The sequence below is a fragment of the Somniosus microcephalus genome, chromosome 9 (assembly GCF_052327205.1).
Source record: "Somniosus microcephalus isolate GS21.2 chromosome 9, FLI_Smic_1.0, whole genome shotgun sequence".
NCBI classification, from domain to species: domain Eukaryota; kingdom Metazoa; phylum Chordata; class Chondrichthyes; order Squaliformes; family Somniosidae; genus Somniosus; species Somniosus microcephalus.
In genome coordinates, this window is record NC_140995.1 from 62,272,033 (window position 1) to 62,289,026 (window position 16,994).

Here is a 16,994-nt window from a genome sequence, read left to right on the forward strand (position 1 = left end):
TCGGAATTTTTCGGATTTCAGAAGGTATTATTATAAGACTGGGAAATTTGTATTTAATATAAATTTTAAAAGTTCAGGCTACCTCTTGCGACTGTTCCGTGTCTCATTCCCCTTCCTGCTTCTCTGGAAAGCCGGATAGCGGCTGACTCCTACTAAGCTGGCCCGCAAATCAGGTCGGGGGTCGGGTGGGGGGGGAGAAAAGAATATTGGACGGGCCGCGGTTCGGGTCGGGGGGAGAAAAGAATATTGGACAGGCCGCTGCAGCTATCGGACGGGCTGCTGTATTGTTGGGTTCACTCTCCCGGTACCTCCTTCACACTGCCCGGCTCGGCCTGCAATCTCCTACCCAGGAGGGAACTCTGTGACCCTCTGCCCTGCTCAGCGTAAGTCGTGCGTCGACTTACGCTGAACGAAAAAACTTTAGGTTATTAGAGGTTTTCGGTTTTCGGAAGTTCGGATAAAGGATAGTCTACCTGTAACCTCTTGTGTGGCACCTTATTGAATGCCTTCTGAAAATCCAAAATCCACTGGTTCCCCCTTATCTATTCTGCTAGTTACAACCTCAAAACTCTAGCAGATTCATCAAACACGATTTCCCTTTCATGTTGACTCTGCCCAATCCTATTATTATTTTCTAAGTGCCCTGTTACCATGCCCTTAATAGATTCTAGCACTTTCCCTACTACTGTCAGGCTAGCTGGTCTGTAGCTGCAAAATTTAAGAACGTTTAAATCCCCGTGGATGACCTATAGTTGCAGGTTTATTCCTATCACATAGTTGAAATCCAAGAGCTTATGGAATTACAAAAATTCCAGCTCAAGGAGACCATCCTTGGAACTATCCACACTAATCCATTTCCCTGCCTGTTAAAACTTACTTCCTATTGTCCTCTGTTCTGGGGTATTCAGGTCTTCTACACAGAGTTCAGCTTCAGAAAGACAGTTTGTGTTTATGCAGCTTCCAGCTGGCCTTTTGTCTTCAGTCCTGAGCTCTTTGTGCAGCCTTGCATAGCTCCAAACTTCAGTATTTACAAAATAACAACAGAAAATGCTGGAAAAACTCAGCAGGCCAGGCAACATCCGTGGAGAGAAATTAGAGTTGACGTTTCGGGTCGAAACCCTTTTTCAAAACTGGAAAGGAAATAAAATAGATCACTGATGGGTGAGATTAGAACTAGGGGGCATAATCTTAGAATAAGGGGCTGCCCTTTCAAAACTGAGATGAGGAGAAACTTCTTCACTCAGAGGGTAGTAAATCTATGGAATTTGCTACCCCAGAGAGCTGTGGAAGCTGCAACATTAAATAAATTTAAAATGGAGATAGACATTTTCCTAGCAGATAAGGGAATTAGGGGTTACGGGGAGAGGGCAGGGCAGGGAAGTGGACGTGAGTCTAGATTCAGATCAGCCATGATCCTATTGAATGGCGGAGCAGGCCCGAGGGGCCATATGGCCTACTCCTGCTCCTATTTCTTATGTTCTTATGACCCAAAACGTCAACTCTAATTTCTCTCCACGGATGTTGCCTGGCCTGCTGAGTTTTTCCAGCATTTTCTGTTGTTATTTCGGATTTCCAGCATCTGCAGTATTTTGCTATCGTTCAGTGTTTACAAATCCATCAGGGATGACTTCATGGTAACCTAATGAGGGGGAGGTGCAACAACAGTCCAAATCTCCCAGTGACTTGAGAGTACACTTTATGCTGCAGTGACCAATATTTTACTGGCATGAACTGGGCAAATCTGTTAATTGGTAAAACAACAGATGATCAGTGGGCTATCATGCAAGGTAAAATGGGGATCAGTTGCAATGTCAAGTTTGAACAGTGAGTGGAGTCGAATCTCGTTAATTTTGTCGGGTGAACAGGGTACTATGTGCCTGTGAGCTTTGTTACAAAAGTATTGGGCTAGAAAATGAAGAATATGTTCTGGATCGACTGATAAGCTAGAAAGTCCATTTTAGCTTTCCATGCAAGTGCAGGAGATGCAACACCTGCCCTTTTACCTCCTCCCTTCAGGGCCCCAACACTCCTTCCAGGTGAAACAACGATTTACTTGTACTACTTTCAATTTTCTGCCCCATGGGCATTGCCAGCTTTGTTTATTTGAGGAAGTTACTTGAGATAGACCATGAACACAAAGTAGCTGCAAAGTTCCAATGAGGCGTCTCACGTCAAGAGGCATTAGCTGTTTGTTTGAGGCATGTTTGTTCAGTTGCTCATGCACTCGCACGCTTTCTATTTTTCTGTCTGCCTCTCACACACACCACCTTTTCCACAGAGCATCAGAACTACTTTGGAACTGATGAAAGCCTGGGACCTGTGGCAGTCAGCATCAGAAGGGAGAAGTTAGATGAATCAAAGGAGAAAGATGGGCTGCAGTACAACTACCGTATAGCTTTCCGGACAAGTGAGGTGAGATTCTATTGCTGTCGCTGTGTATTTCATTTTCAAAGCCGTGGAATGTTTTTAATATTGGGCCTAAATCCTGAGATGAGACTCCAGCCAGGGAATCACTCCTGTGCATTAATTATCCTTTCTCGAATATTCAGCCTTTATAGACAATTGGGATTTGTCATCATCCTAGTGAGGTGGAGGGATTTCACCACCTCTGAAGAGATTTGTGTGCTTGTGCTGGTTATTCAGGCACTGAGCTGCCCCCATTCTGTTGGAGGCCTCATTCTAAAAGCATACCTGTAGATCTTGATTGATGCATTGACCAGTTGGGCTACATTTTCTATCCATTGATGATGGGTGAGTAGGGGGGAAAGTCTAGTTTCTTTTGGCCCACTAATGTTTACTTCTAACTGGCTGTGGTTGACTTCCCTTTGACCTCTAGTCTGCGCCAGTTTCAAGATTGGTGTTGAAGACCCTTCCCAGTTGGCTGATAACGTATCTATTTGCATTGTCTTTGGACATTGCGTGACTATCAGAAGTGGGAAGTTCACTCCAACTTGTTCAAAGGACTCATTCTGGCCATCTTAATTTAGAACAAACCTCGTCTGCTAACAAATGTCCAGGTTTGAATGTTCCAAATTTAAAGGACCCCTCAAGTTTCAGTTCTTCCAAGAACTGTGTGTTCAGGTGACAAAGAATCTGTCTTGGGTACAGTGCAATCCCAGTAGAAATCCAGAGAAGATGCAACAGCTGAGCAATGATCAGTGTTGAACTATGTGGCCATAGAGGTCTTGTCCGGTTCCTGTGGGGCTCACCAACTTGCGCCAGCACGAGTTCGAAATATGCTCCGTCTTGGGGACTTTGCAGCTACTCTTGACCGTCCCATCACCAGATCTGATGGTGAGAAAAGTATCCAAGTCTTCAGCCAAGGTACAGGTTATGTCCTACTCTCCAGCACTACCCAGTATAGTTGCCTGCTGCAGCTGCTTACTGCAGTAATTGGAACTGACATCAGTGCACAGCAGGAGGTACCTGTTTTTGGCTGACCAATCTGCTCACTGTCATAGCTTAGCTGCCCTGCATTCTCTAGGAACTTGACCAGAATTCTAAACCATTTCCCTAGTGAAGGAGTGATGTGGTCTTCTCTCCCACCACCCCCCCCCCCCTCCCCTTACCCCACACAAGCATATTATTTGAAGGAGTTGATTTCTGCACTCTGCTGTCTAGGGAAGAGAGCAATGTAACGACTGGCAAACTCGCCTCCTGTGGGAAGCTGCATTGCAAATCCGAATCCTGACTGTTTTGGATTTAGCCCTTGTAGCTGACAGTGCCAATACTCAAACATCACGTCGTTAGTCAACACTATTTTTAATAGCTTTGTAGCACGATTAGTATTCTGCACTAAATATGTCCGAAAGAAACCAGCTAATTTGACTTAGCAATGCTTGTTCCTGTGATCAAAAGATTTTTAATTAACCAGAACATTTTCTGCATGAATAATGACGCCAAAATTCCTATTCAGCAATAATCTGTAGTGTCAGTCCCATAAATTAGTCTCTGGGACAAGCAAAAGAAGCTTGGTTTTTCTTATTAAATTTCTCTATTCCCTGGACCACACCCTTCGCTCCCAGTGAATTTCATTATCGTCAAAATTTCATTCTCATCAAAGTGAAGATAACAGACATGGTGCCCTCTACAAATAAATTAGCTGGTGTTTTTTCCCTCGCTACGTATATGTATTCGTCAGTAAAATAACCGACCAAATATTTAATACAACAGCAAAATACTGCGGATGCTGGAAATCTGTGGAGAGAGAAACAGAGTTAATGTTTCAGGTCGATGACCTTTCGTCAGAACTGGAAAAAGTTAAGAGATGTAACAGATTTTAAGCAAGTGCAGGGCAGGGAAAGGGGGGAGGGGAGAAAAGAACAAAAGGGAAAGCCTGTGATGGGGTGGAAGGCAGGAGAGATTAAATGACATAGCATGATGGTACAAAGCAAAAGGAGATGGAAATGGGACAAGTAAAGAAACAAAAGGCAAGCCTAGAAGAGGTGTAAATGACCAAGCATTTAACTTGCTCTGTGTACTATGTCATTGACATCGAAGACCACAGTCTCAGTTAGTCCTCCTCTGCCAAAGCAGGAATGGCATTCTTGCTGTGTGCCTTAAGTGTGTAATGCTACAGATTACTGCTTTGATGAAATATTTGAATATGAAATATATTTTTGTTGATGTTAAGCTGAGATGGCAGTGCTGCCACTGAGCTAAGTTGACATTACAACTTTAAAAAGAAAAAATCCCTGAGGATTGGGTTTTATTTACTCAATATCTAGCTGTCAGTTGCTTTGGTTAGCCCTTTGTGGTGGAGTCCACTTCCACTAGTTAGATGCACCAAAAGGTTGCAATTAATTTGTAAACCTATTTAAGCTACAGGAACTTTGCCAGTATGGATAGTCAGTGACCCAGCATCTACTGTGGAACAAGATGGGCCATCATGTCCCAGAGCTTGCAACTGAGTTGAATTCAAATCCAACTTTGGAAAGGGATGACCATCAGCTTCTCTGACTCTTCACTGTTGTGCTTGGCTGGTTCAGGAGCCATACCAGTCATATATAGATCAAATTGATTTGCTCTTTAAGAGGAGGATGTCCCTTATTGTCCAAGATGTGACTAGCTTTCCTTGGTGAAGAAGACCAAAAGGCGTGTCCAGATTTTATCCTACAAATGTTCATCATATAGAGCTGCTACCAAGATATTCTGGAAGTTCCTTGGTACTAATTGTTCTGTAATTTGTGAAGAATCCTGAATCCAATTGAAGATGCAAAGGGGGAAAAAAAGAAAATAGTCTGCCCAAAATTGTTTGATGCTGTGGGAGGGATGAGTATATAGAGGACGCTTTCTTTCTGAGTTTATCAGAAGCAGCTGGTGATAAACATAGAGGGGTAGAGTTTCCGCTTTGGGCACAATTGGCAATTCCGACACATTGCACCTGTTTTGATTTAGGTCAAATTGTGACGAAAATCGAGTGGAAACACCAGGCCAGAGTTTTTGCCTTTAAGGTGTGTATTTTTTATATATTATTATGTTTCTTAGACTTCAAGAAGACATAGACAGGCTGGTGGAATGGGCGGACACGTGGCAGATGAAATTTAACGCAGAAAAGTGCAAAGTGATACATTTTGGTAGGAAGAATGAGGAGAGGCAATATAAACTGAAGGGGGTGCATGAACAGAGACACCTGGGGGTATACATGCACAAATCGTTGAAAGTGGCAGGGCAGGTTGAGAAAGTGGTTAGAAAAGCATATGGGATCCGGGGCTTCATAAATAGAGGCAAAGAGTACAAAAGCAAGGAAGTTATGATGAGCCTTTATAAAACACTGGTTCGGCCTCAACTGGAGTGTCCAATTCTGGGCACCGAACTTTAGGAAGGATGTGAAGGCCTTGGAGAGGGTGCAGAAAAGATTTACAGGAATGGTTCCAGGGATGAGGGACTTCAGTTACATGGATAGACTGGAGAAGCTGGGGTTGCTCTCCTTAGAGCAGAGAAGGTTGGGAGGAGATTTGATAAAGGTGTTCAAAATCATGATGGGTCTAGACAGAGTAGATAGAGAGAAACTGTTCCCATTGGCGGAAGGGTCGAGAACCAAAGGACACAGATTTAAGGTGATTGGCAGAAGAACCAAAGGCGACATGAGGAAAAAGGTTTTTACGCAGCGAGTGGTTAGAATCTGGAATTCACTGCCTGAAAGGGTGGTGGAGGAAGATTCAATTGTGGCTTTCAAAAGGGAATTGGATAAGTACCTGAAGAGGAAAAATTTGCAAGGCTACGGAGAAAAGGTGGGGGAGTGGGACAAGCTGAAGTGCTCTTGCAGAGAGCCGGCACGGGCTCAATGGGCCGAATGGCCTCCTCTGTGCTGTAACCATTCTATGATTCTATGGGGGAGAAATTGGATATAGCCCCGTTTGGGGCGCTAGTTCTGGCGAAGCGCAAAGCCTAGCTCCAGGCGAATTTTAGCGCCACCTGGCGCGATATTGGGCTGCAGCGCCCCTGAGGGTGATTGCAGCGCTAAATCAAGCGCTGCACGATACTCTTAAGGCGCTAACCCAGCGGCGCAACCCAATTTCGTGGTGGCGGGGCGCAGCGTAGGTGCTGTGAATAATCACTTTCCCCGAGACACACTGGCGCCGGCCAGCTCTTAAAGGGGCGGGTCATCAGCCATGGGCACAGAGGATAGCCCTTGTCCCCGAGAAGCCAGCCTCCTGGGTGAGCCGGGGCCTCGAAGGTCTGCAACAGAAGTCTGGCGCAGGATGACGGCGTCGTGGCTGCTGCCTGGGAACTGTGCATTCACTGCGAGGATCAGCTATCGGTGGTCACAAACCAGCTGGACATTCAAGGAATGGAACCCCTAGCAGTTGCGGAACTCCTCCGGATTCTCTACAGGCGCCCGCAAAGCCACGTGCGTGCAGTCAATGGCACCCTGCACCATGGGGAAGTCCGCTATTGCAGCGAAGCCCTCTGCGCGCTCCCGCTTCTTGTCCGGGGTCATTGGGAAGGAGATGTACTGCCGCCTCCTTTTAAACAGGGCATCAGTCACTTGACGGATGCAGCAATGCACCGCAAACTGCGAGATGTTGGCTATGTCCCCAGTTGTGGCCTGAAAGGAGCTGCTTGCGTAAAAGTTTAGGGCAACAGTCATCCTCACAGCCACCGACAGAGATGTCCTGCACCTTATCTGAGGCTGCAGATCTGGCTGAAGCAATTGGCACAGCTCAGTCACCACCTCCTTTCTAAAGCGCAGCCTTCTGATACACTGCTCCTCCGACATGTTCATGTAGGAAAACTGCTGTCGGAAAACACTGGCAGCGTAAGGTCTGGTGTGGCGACGTCTGTTGGTCCTCCTCCGTCTGGCCATGCCTGCCCCTCTCTCCATGCGTCTCTGTGCCCTTTCCAGATGATTCAGCAGCAGGACGTTCCCTTCCAATGCAGCCCCCATAATAAGTGCGCAAAGAAAGTTTTGCCGTTGGAAATGCTCACCAACAGCAAGGTGATGGTCAGAAGGCTGAAGTTCCTCTGCCAGCGCGGGCTCAGTGGTGAAATGGCTCGCAGTGTGCAGCCCAGCAACTCTCTGTAGCTCTCGAAGAAGTTGTTAGCCAAAAAGGCTGCCGCTTTTAAACCACACCAGTGCCCTTTAAATAACGCCCCCCCAGGCCGAGAGCGATTGGGTAAGGCTCCATGTAAGCTGTCACTATTAGCGCCAGGTGCTACGGAGGGGAGCGCCACTGAATTTCCGGTCCGGGGCGCCCAAAAGGCGTTCCACACTCAAATGACGTCATAATCTGCCTGCAACCATGAGCGGGCGCTAAGATTTTGCGCCGGCGCTAAATGCATGCTCAATATGGGGCGAGGCGCTGGGCTCCTTGCGCCTGTCCGGAAATTGGCTAGCGCCCCGATTTTTGGCCTCTTTATGCGTTAATCAGTGGCGCTACCAACCGAATTTCTCCCCCTATATGTTTAGAGTTGTCAGCTAATAGACTCACAAGTAGAGTTTTTTTTTAAAGGGGTCTTTGTTGTTCAAACACTTTTTCTGACTCATGGCGAGAGCGCTTTTCTAATTTAATATCTGTTACTTGCATCCCTTGTATGATCAGGCAGATGGGAGTGTTTTCTAATTATTGTCTGGTGTCGAGACCCAATTCAATTGGAAAAGTGTGAACACTGCTGAAAAGAGACTTGTTCCCTGAATTCCTATTACAATGTTTGCTATAATGTGCATTTAAGGATAGATCTTCAAAGAACCTGCTTTTACATTAAAAAGACATGGCCATATAATCCCGAGACCACCTTGGGGTCTTTAGTTCTCTATGCTGAACCCCTATTATGTGCCAATGAAGAATCATCCCATGCTAAACTAACATCCAAAACTATGCTTGTAAGAATATGCAGAGTAATGATGCAATGATTTTGGACTTTTGTCTCTTTTTTAAATACTCAGACCAATTTAAATATTGTGTTCTACAACATTATTATATTGCGATATCTTTTTGCTTCTGTATATTCTTTTACCTATAAATAAATCTGTGCAAGCAGTGTTTAATCTGCATGCATTAGGATTAGTCTGGCAGCATGTTCCTTTTCACAGAATCACAGAATCTACAATGCAGATAGAGGCCATTTCGGCCCATCGAGCCTGCACCGACACATATCCCACCCTATCCCCGTAACCCCACGTATTTAATCCCCCAACACTAAGGGTCAATTTATCATAGCCAAATCAACCTAACCTGCACATCTTTGGACTGTGGGAGGAAACCGGAGCACCCGGAGGAAACCCACGCAGACACAAGGAGAATGTGCAAACTCCACACAGACAGTCGCCCGAGGCCAGATTTGAACCCGGGTCCCTGGCGCTGTGAGGCAACAGTGCTAACCACTATGCCACCGTGCCCCCCTGTCCTGAGGTGACAGCAGAATGCGATGGGCATTCCGTGTATCCTCCAGTAAATGGTTAACTGTTAAACTAACCTATGCATGGAAAAGTTGTTGTTGTTCTCGGCTTTTGGTTCATGAAGGCTCGGTCTGCTTATGCACTAGCTGTGAACATGAGAAAAATGTTGGGGAAAGGCCTGAACGGAACCTAAGGCTACGCTTTAGTCTGTGTTTGAGTTGAACAGGCTGCTTAATAAGAGATTTCCATCTTATTCAAAGTATAGTCACATTTAGGATGTGGGACCTGTGTTGACCATTTGTTTGGCTGATTCAGTCATGTCTCTTTGGTCAGACCCAATTTAGAATACTGCGTTTAGTTTTGTGCACCAAGGCTCGGGAAATACACATTTGTCTTGGGGGATGGCGGGGAAGAGCACAGATTCGCCAGAATGATACTAGGGCTTAAAAGGGTTAAATTATGACAACAGGTTGCATAAATTTGGGTTGTATTCCCTTCAGTTTAGAAGGTTGAGGAGTGATTTAATCGAGGTGTTTAAAATGATAAAGGGCTTCAGTAGGGTAGATAGAGAGAAACTATTTCCTCTGATGGGGGAATCCAGAATAAAGGGCATAATAAAACTAGACCTAGATTATTTAGGAGTGAAATCAGGAAGCACTTCTTCATACAAAGGGTAGTGGAAATCTGGAAAACTCTCCCTCAAAAGACTATGAATGCTGGGGTCAATGGAAACTTTTCAAGCCTGAGATGGGTAGATTTTTGTTAGGTAAGGGTATCGAAATGTTCCTTCTCGCCATCTGGTCTGCACCAATTGTGACCCATGCCCCTGTCGTTTTGGCAAGGGACCTGACAATCGGATGACAATACCCCCATTACTTTATAGCAATCTGGTTGGCCTGTAATGACCACCTGACCATATTACCTTCAATGAGTCCATGGAAATCGTATGCCAGTGATATACCTATCAATTCGTCCAATAAAAAGCGACGAGTTAGGAACGTAACTAAAGGTTTTTATTGACTAAATAACAGAGCCCACCCTCGTGGGTGATCGGGTCCAACAAGGAGGAATACCAGCCAGTCGACTACCTTTATACCTGGGCAGGTAGGTGGAGCCATGGGCGGAGTCGGAGGTGGTCAGCCCAGGTATAACAGCGCGACAAGAGGCGACCTCGTATAGTGATACAACAGTGAGAACAGTGAGAACAATACAACAGTGATAACTATAGTGTAACGATAGTGAACGATAAAAGTGGTTTACCACATTCACCCCTTGTTTAGATTTGAGTCCGGCGGGGTGAAGTGTACTACCAGTTCTGGTATGTCAGTCTGTCCGGAGGCCTCGTAAGCCTCTCCGATCGTCGCAGCGGCGGTGCTGCATTATCCGGTGTTAATGCTGGTGTCTGCGTGGTCGGCGAAGGCTCGTGGGGTTCCGGCATGCCGTCTACCTGGGCTGGAATTGGGGGGGTGGTGGGGGGGGGTAAAGGTGGTGTCTCCGGAGTGCCCGAGGGTGCGAGGTCTCGTAAGGAGACAGTGTCCTCCCGCCCGTCTGGGTAAGCCACGTAGGCGTACTGGGGGTTGGCGTGCAGGAGGTTCACCCTCTCGACCAGGGGGTCCGTTTTATGGGCCCTCACGTGCTTTCGCAGCAAGACGGGCCCCGGAGAGGTCAGCCAGGTTGGTAGAGTGGTTCCCGTAGTCGACTTCCTGGGGAAAACAAACATTCGTTCATGGGGGGTGGCGTTAATGGCAGTGCAAAGTAGTGACCGGATGGAGTGCAGCGCTGTCGGGAGGACTTCCTGCCAGCGGGAGGTTGGGAGGCCCTTAGACTTTAAGGCTAAGAGGACGGCCTTCCATACCGTCGCGTTCTCTCTTTCCACCTGGCCGTTCCCTCGGGGGTTGTAGCTGGTGGTCCTACTTGCTGCAATACCTCTCGCTAGTAGGAACTGACGGAGTTCCTCGCTCATGAAGGAGGAGCCCCGGTCACTATGTATATAGTTCGGGAACCCGAACAAGGCGAAGAGGTCGTTCAGGCACTTGATGACCGTGGTACTGGTCATGTCTGGGCAGGGGAAGGCAAAAGGGAAACGGGAGTACTCATCAACGATGTTGAGGAAGTACACATTGCGGTCAGATGACGGTAGAGGCCCCTTAAAGTCGATGCTTAGGCGCTCGAAGGGGCGGGTAGCCTTGATCAGGCTTGCTCTGTCCGGCCTATAGAAGTGCGGTTTGCACTCGGCGCAGGTCTGGCAGTTCCTGGTCATGGTCCTGACCTCCTCGATGGAGTAGGTCAGGTTGCGGGCCTTAATGAAATGGTAAAGCCTGGTGACCCCGGGGTGGCAGAGGTCGTTGTGGAGGGTCTGAAGTCTATCAATATGCGCGCTGGCGCATGTAATTCGTGAAAGAGCATCAGGGGGTTCGTTCAGCTTACCTGGCCGGTACAAGATATCATAATCGTAGGTGGATAGCTCGATTCTCCACCTCAAGATCTTGTCATTCTTGATTTTGCCCCTCAGCTTGTTATTAAACATGAAAGCAACCGAACGTTGGTCGGTGAGGAGGGTAAATCGTTTGCCTGCCAGGTAATGCCTCCAGCGCCGTACCGCCTCCACAATTGCCTGGGCTTCCTTCTCGACCGACGAGTGTCGGATCTCGGGGCCCTGTAGGGTCCTTGAGAAGAAGGCCACCGGCCTCCCCTCCTGGTTAAGGGTAGCGGCTAGGGCGAAGTCGGATGCATCGCTCTCCACTTGGAAGGGGATGGACTCATCCACTGCGTGCATTGTGGCCTTGGCTATGTCTCCCTTGATGAGGGAGAAGGCCGCGCACGCTTCCTCCGTGAGGGGGAAGGATGTGGACTTCATGAGGGGTCTGGCTTTGTCCGCATAATTGGGCACCCATTGGGCATAGTAGGCGAAGAGCCCCAGGGTTCTCTTAAGTGCCTTAGGGCAGTGGGGGAGGGGTAGCTCCATGAGGGGGCGCATTCTTTCGGGGTCGGGGCCGATGAGTCCGTTCTCTACGACACAGCCAAGGATGGCAAGGCGCGAGGTGTTAAACACACATTTCTCCTTATTGTAGCTGAGGTTCAGCCGTTGGGCCGTACGGAGGAATTTCTCCAGATTCACGTCATGGTCCTGCCGGTCGCGGCCGCAGATGGTGACGTTATCTAGATAGGGGAATGTGGCCTGCAGTCCGTTCTGGTCAACCATCCGGTCCATCTCCCTTTGGAAGACCGAGACCCCGTTGGTGACACCGAAGGGGACCCTAAGGAAGTGGTATAGGCGCCCATTCGCCTCGAAGGCGGTGTACTGGCGGTCCTCGGGGTGGATAGGGAGTTGGTGGTAGGCCGACTTAAGGTCGATGGTCGAGAATACGCGGTATTGTGCAATCTGATTGACCATGTCAGATATGCGGGGAAGGGGGTATGCGTCCAGCTGGGTGTATCTGTTTATGGTCTGGCTGTAGTCGATGACCAGGCGATTTTTATCGCCGGTCTTAACGACCACGACCTGGGCACGCCAGGGGCTGTTGCTCCCCTCGATAATGCCCTCTTTCAGGAGGCGCCGCACCTCAGAGCTAATGAAGGCTCTGTCCCCAGCGCTGTACCGCCTGCTCTTGGTAGCGACGGGTTTGCAGTCGGGGGTGAGGTTAGCGAACAGGGAAGGTGGCGGCACCTTGAGGGTGGATAGGCTGCAGGTGTTACGCGGTGGGCGGTTTAACATTCGCTGGTTGTCGACTGTGAGTGGGGGGAGGGGTCCACCGTATGCTAGGGTTACACTTTGGAGGTGGGATTGGAAGTCCAGCCCTAGTAGGACGGCAGCGCAGAGCTGGGGGAGGACGAGGAGTTTAAAATTTTTATACTCCGTACCCTTAACCGACAAGGTCACAACACAGTAGCCGCTAATGTCCGTGGCGTGGGACCTCGATGCCATCGAGATTCGGTTGCGCGTTGGCAGGACAGGGAGGGAGTAGTGGCTCACCGTGTCTGGGTGGATGAAGCTCTCCGTGCTTCCGCTGTGGAACAGGCAGGTCGTGGCGTGGCCGTTTACTTTGATGTCCATCATCGACTTGGACAGGTGGTGTGGGCGGGCTTGATCCAGAGTGACGGAGGCTAGTGTGTAGGTAAGCGAGTCGTTGTCGTCTGCGGGCGAGGCGGTCGTCGGGTCCGGAGGCCCGGTGGCAGTCGGGCGTGGTGGGTAAAATGGCGTCTCCCACGAGGTAGGACAAAATGGCGGAGAAGATGGCTGCTCCCATAACTCACATGAGGCACTATTGGGGTCGGTTGCCTTGATCAAAGATGGCCGCCCCCATGACTCACGTGTGGGGATGCTGGCTTCAGTTGCCTTGAAAGAAGATGGCCGCCCCCACAGTTCGCATGAGGCACTGCTGGCCTCTGAAGATCCGCTCCTGCAGGCCTTAGAGAAGTGGCCTTTCTTCCTGCAGGTTGAGCAGGTAGAGTTCCTGGCTGGGCAGCGCGACCTCGGGTGCTTCTCCTGGCCGCAAAAGAAGCAGCCGGCGGCCCGATCGCGGGTGCCCGATGTCGGAGCCGGTACCGGGGGTGGCGGTCCCGGTCGGGTCCGGGACGCCGACGCTGAGGTAGGTCCCGGGGGCGGCGCTGCGAAGGGTATTGCGGTAGGGGTCGGGCCCGAGTCCCAGGGTCGCGAGCAGTACCTGGAAAACGCCTCCTGGTCCTGATGGGCCACCTCTAGGGAGAGAGCGAGGGCTTCAGCTTTGTCCAGGTCGAGGTCTTTAGCTTCAAGCAGTCTTTGCCGTGAGTAGTCGGACCGTAGGCCTTTCACAAAGGCATCGCGGATATTATCTTCCGTATTTTCAACAGCCGTCACCGCTTTAAAGTCACAGTTCCTGCCGAGTGCTCTTAGCGCCCGTAAAAATTCAGCTACAGACTCTCCTGGCTGTTGCGGGCGGGATCTTAGGAGGTGCCTGGTGTACATGTAATTTACCGGGCTCCGGTACTGCTGTTTCAGTAGGTTGATAGCGGCCTCGTATGTAGTCGTGTCCTGGATGAGTGCGTATACTCTCGGGCTCGCCTGGGCGTTCAGAACTCTTAGTTTGGATCTCTGAGGGACGCCGGATTCTTCCAGGTAGGATTCGAAGCAGCCCAGCCAGTGTTTGAAGTCGAGGGCTGAGTTTGCTGCCTGTGGGTTTAGATCCAGGTACGGTGGTTTGAGGGCTTGCAGCCAAGCCGGCTGGTGTGGCTGGTGTAGCCCGGTGTCTGAAAGCTGCTGTGGCTGTGCTTCTGGGAGGGCTTCTGGCTGGCCAGTAGTAGACATCTTTAAAATTTAGTCAATAAAATTGATATACCTATCAATTCATCCAATAAAAAGCGACGAGTTAGGAACGTAACTAAAGGTTTTTATTGACTAAATAACAGAGCCCACCCTCGTGGGTGATCGGGTCCAACAAGGAGGAATACCAGCCAGTCGACTACCTTTATACCTGGGCAGGTAGGTGGAGCCATGGGCGGAGTCGGAGGTGGTCAGCCCAGGTATAACAGCGTGACAAGAGGCGACCTCGTATAGTGATACAACAGTGAGAACAGTGAGAACAATACAACAGTGATAACTATAGTGTAACGATAGTGAACGATAAAAGTGGTTTACCACAGCCAGTACCTCCGTTTCTCTCTCGATGCTTTGGTGTGTGGGCCATGTGATCTACTCCTCTAATTCAATGCTTCAGTCTGCTGGATGTATGGCAGCCATTAATCACTGCTGATCTGTTTTTTCACAGCTTTTTCCCAGTTAAAAATAAAAAAAAATTCTAGCTTAAACATAGTTCTATTTCTCCTCAGATTAATGCATTTAATTTAAATCTCATAGAAGATAGCAGCAGGAGTAGGCCATTCGGCCCCTCGAGCCCACTCCACCATTTAATGAGATCATGGCTGATCATCCAAATTCAGTACCCTGACCCTGCTTTCTCCCCATATCCCTTGATCCCTTTAGCCTCAAGAAATATATCCAACTCCTTCTTGAATATATTTAATGAATTGGCCTCAACTGCCCTGTGTGGCAGAGAATTCCACAGGTTCACCACTCTGGGTGAAGAAATTCCTCCTCATCTCAGTCCTAAATGGCTTACCCCTTATCCTTAGACTGTGACCCCTGGTTCTGGACTTCCCTGCCATCGGGAACATCCTTCCTGCATCTAGTCTGTCTAGTCCTGTTAGAATTTTATACGTTTCAATGAGATCCCCTCTCATTCTTCTAAACTCTAGCGAATATAAGCCTAATCGACCCAATCTCTCCTCATACGTCATTCCTGCCATCCCAGGTATCAGTCTGGTGAATCTTCGCTGCACTCTCTCCATGGCAAGAACATCCTTCCTCAGATAAGGCAACCAAAACTGCACACAATACTCAAGGTGTGGTCTCACCAAGGCCCTGTACAACTGCAACAAGACATCCTTGCTCCTGTACTCGAATCCTCTCGCTATGAAGGCCAACATACCATTTGCCTTATTAACCGCCTGCTGCACCTGCATGCTTACCTTCAGTGACTGGTGCACAAGGACACCCAGGTCTCGTTGCACTTCCCTTTTCCCAATCTATTGCTGTTCAGATAATAATCTGTCTTCCTGTTTTTGCCACTAAAGTGGATAACCTCGCATTTATCCACATTGGGCAGATGCATGGCAAATGCAGTATAATCACCCAACCTGTCCAAATCATACTGGAGTTTCTCTACATCCTCCTCACAGCACACACGCCCACCCAGCTTTGTGTCGTCATCATGTGACGAAATTGTTTATTAGATTTTATTCGCCTTTCTGTCAGTTGCCGAGCCACCAGGTGGAGGTTTGATCAAATTTTATTATTTTCTTCATCTGTGATTTTTGAAACAGTAATTTGTTGTGCCCATTTTTATTTCGGAAATATCTCCTGTATTCCATACTGTCTTTTGTTAAAGATGTGCCCTTTCTGTGTTTTTGGCCATTTTTCATCCTCAGTCAATATGCAGCCATTTCACTCCTTAATGAGCGTTTAACTCCATCCTTTTATTTATTTTAGTAGGTTTGAGTGAATTGTAATGTACAGTGATCTGTTTATCTTCTTTAGTTTACTGCTACAGACAGACTCTTTATTTATTTATCCGAGTGAATTTTAACATGCAGCTATTTATTTGTGTTTGTCATGTGAGCAGTACCCAATGATTCTTTTGTTTTAAAAAAAAGATTCTAGCAACCATTTTATGAAGTCACTTGGCCAGATTAAATTGTTCAAATAAGGAAACCTTTCCATTTGAATGATTTATTTTTGTTACATGAACAGATTCCTTTATTTATCTGTGACTTTTCCACTGCAGACATGTTATTTTTGTTTAATGCTGTGTGAATTTTAACTCTTGCGATTTTAAACAAAGCCAGTGCGCCATCAGCCATTTTAAGAGGTTACCTGGTTAGATGGAATTCATAACCTTCACCTTCACACACAGCCAACTACTCTGAGGGGACAGTGTTTTATATCTCGTACACAGACGAGAATAAATATGACCAAGTACTTCAAACTGTAATTTATATCATTTTTGTTCTTGAGCAGTGCTATCAGAGGTTAACTAGTTTCCTAATATATTCCTGTCTGTCTTCTGTCAGGTACAATAGGTTGGTCCCTCCAGATGTTGAACTTTTTCAGCTTGAAATTATATCAATTGTCCAAAAGGAGGGTTTCCTTATTAATGATTCAAGAAAGTTGACGAGATGAGAACATTCAATCTGACTTTCATAGATCTGAAAATCTCACACTTCCATGTTCCTACAAAATCACATTTTATGATTCATAATTTCCTGCTAATACTGTCAGAACAAGATGCGTCGATTTGGTCAGGTTACTGCCCAGAGTTTTAGTCAAGTCCATATCCGAGCATACACACTTTACTCTTAACCAGCCAGTTGGCTGATTTAAAGCACCTAATCAACCTCTGTCAGTGGGCACAAAGTTCACTTTGTGTCATCAGGTTTATCCTGCATTTACCCAAGTAGCACCTTCCTTCCACAGTACAATCTACTGTATCCCCCAAGAAACAGTTTCTGGACCAACCTCCCTTCCAGAAGACTTGTTCTTGAAATTTTTTCCTGAGGGATATTTTGTATCCTGGAAGTCAAATTGTGACCTTCAGTCTTCCTGCTGTAGTGTTCCGTA

At 47.7% G+C, this 16,994-nt stretch overlaps 1 protein-coding gene across 4 annotated transcripts in view; it reads left to right on the top strand.

Moving 5' to 3' along the window:
• sipa1l2a (signal-induced proliferation-associated 1like 2, genome duplicate a) overlaps positions 1 to 16,994 on the top strand; it is a 547,440-nt gene that overhangs the window by 179,557 nt on the left and 350,889 nt on the right. For all 4 annotated transcript variants that reach the window (XM_085996661.1, XM_085996664.1, XM_085996662.1 and 1 more), the window contains one exon: positions 2,279 to 2,412. In XM_085996661.1, coding sequence (XP_085852787.1) covers positions 2,279 to 2,412 — 134 coding nt within the window. The remainder of the gene's footprint in view (positions 1 to 2,278; positions 2,413 to 16,994) is intronic.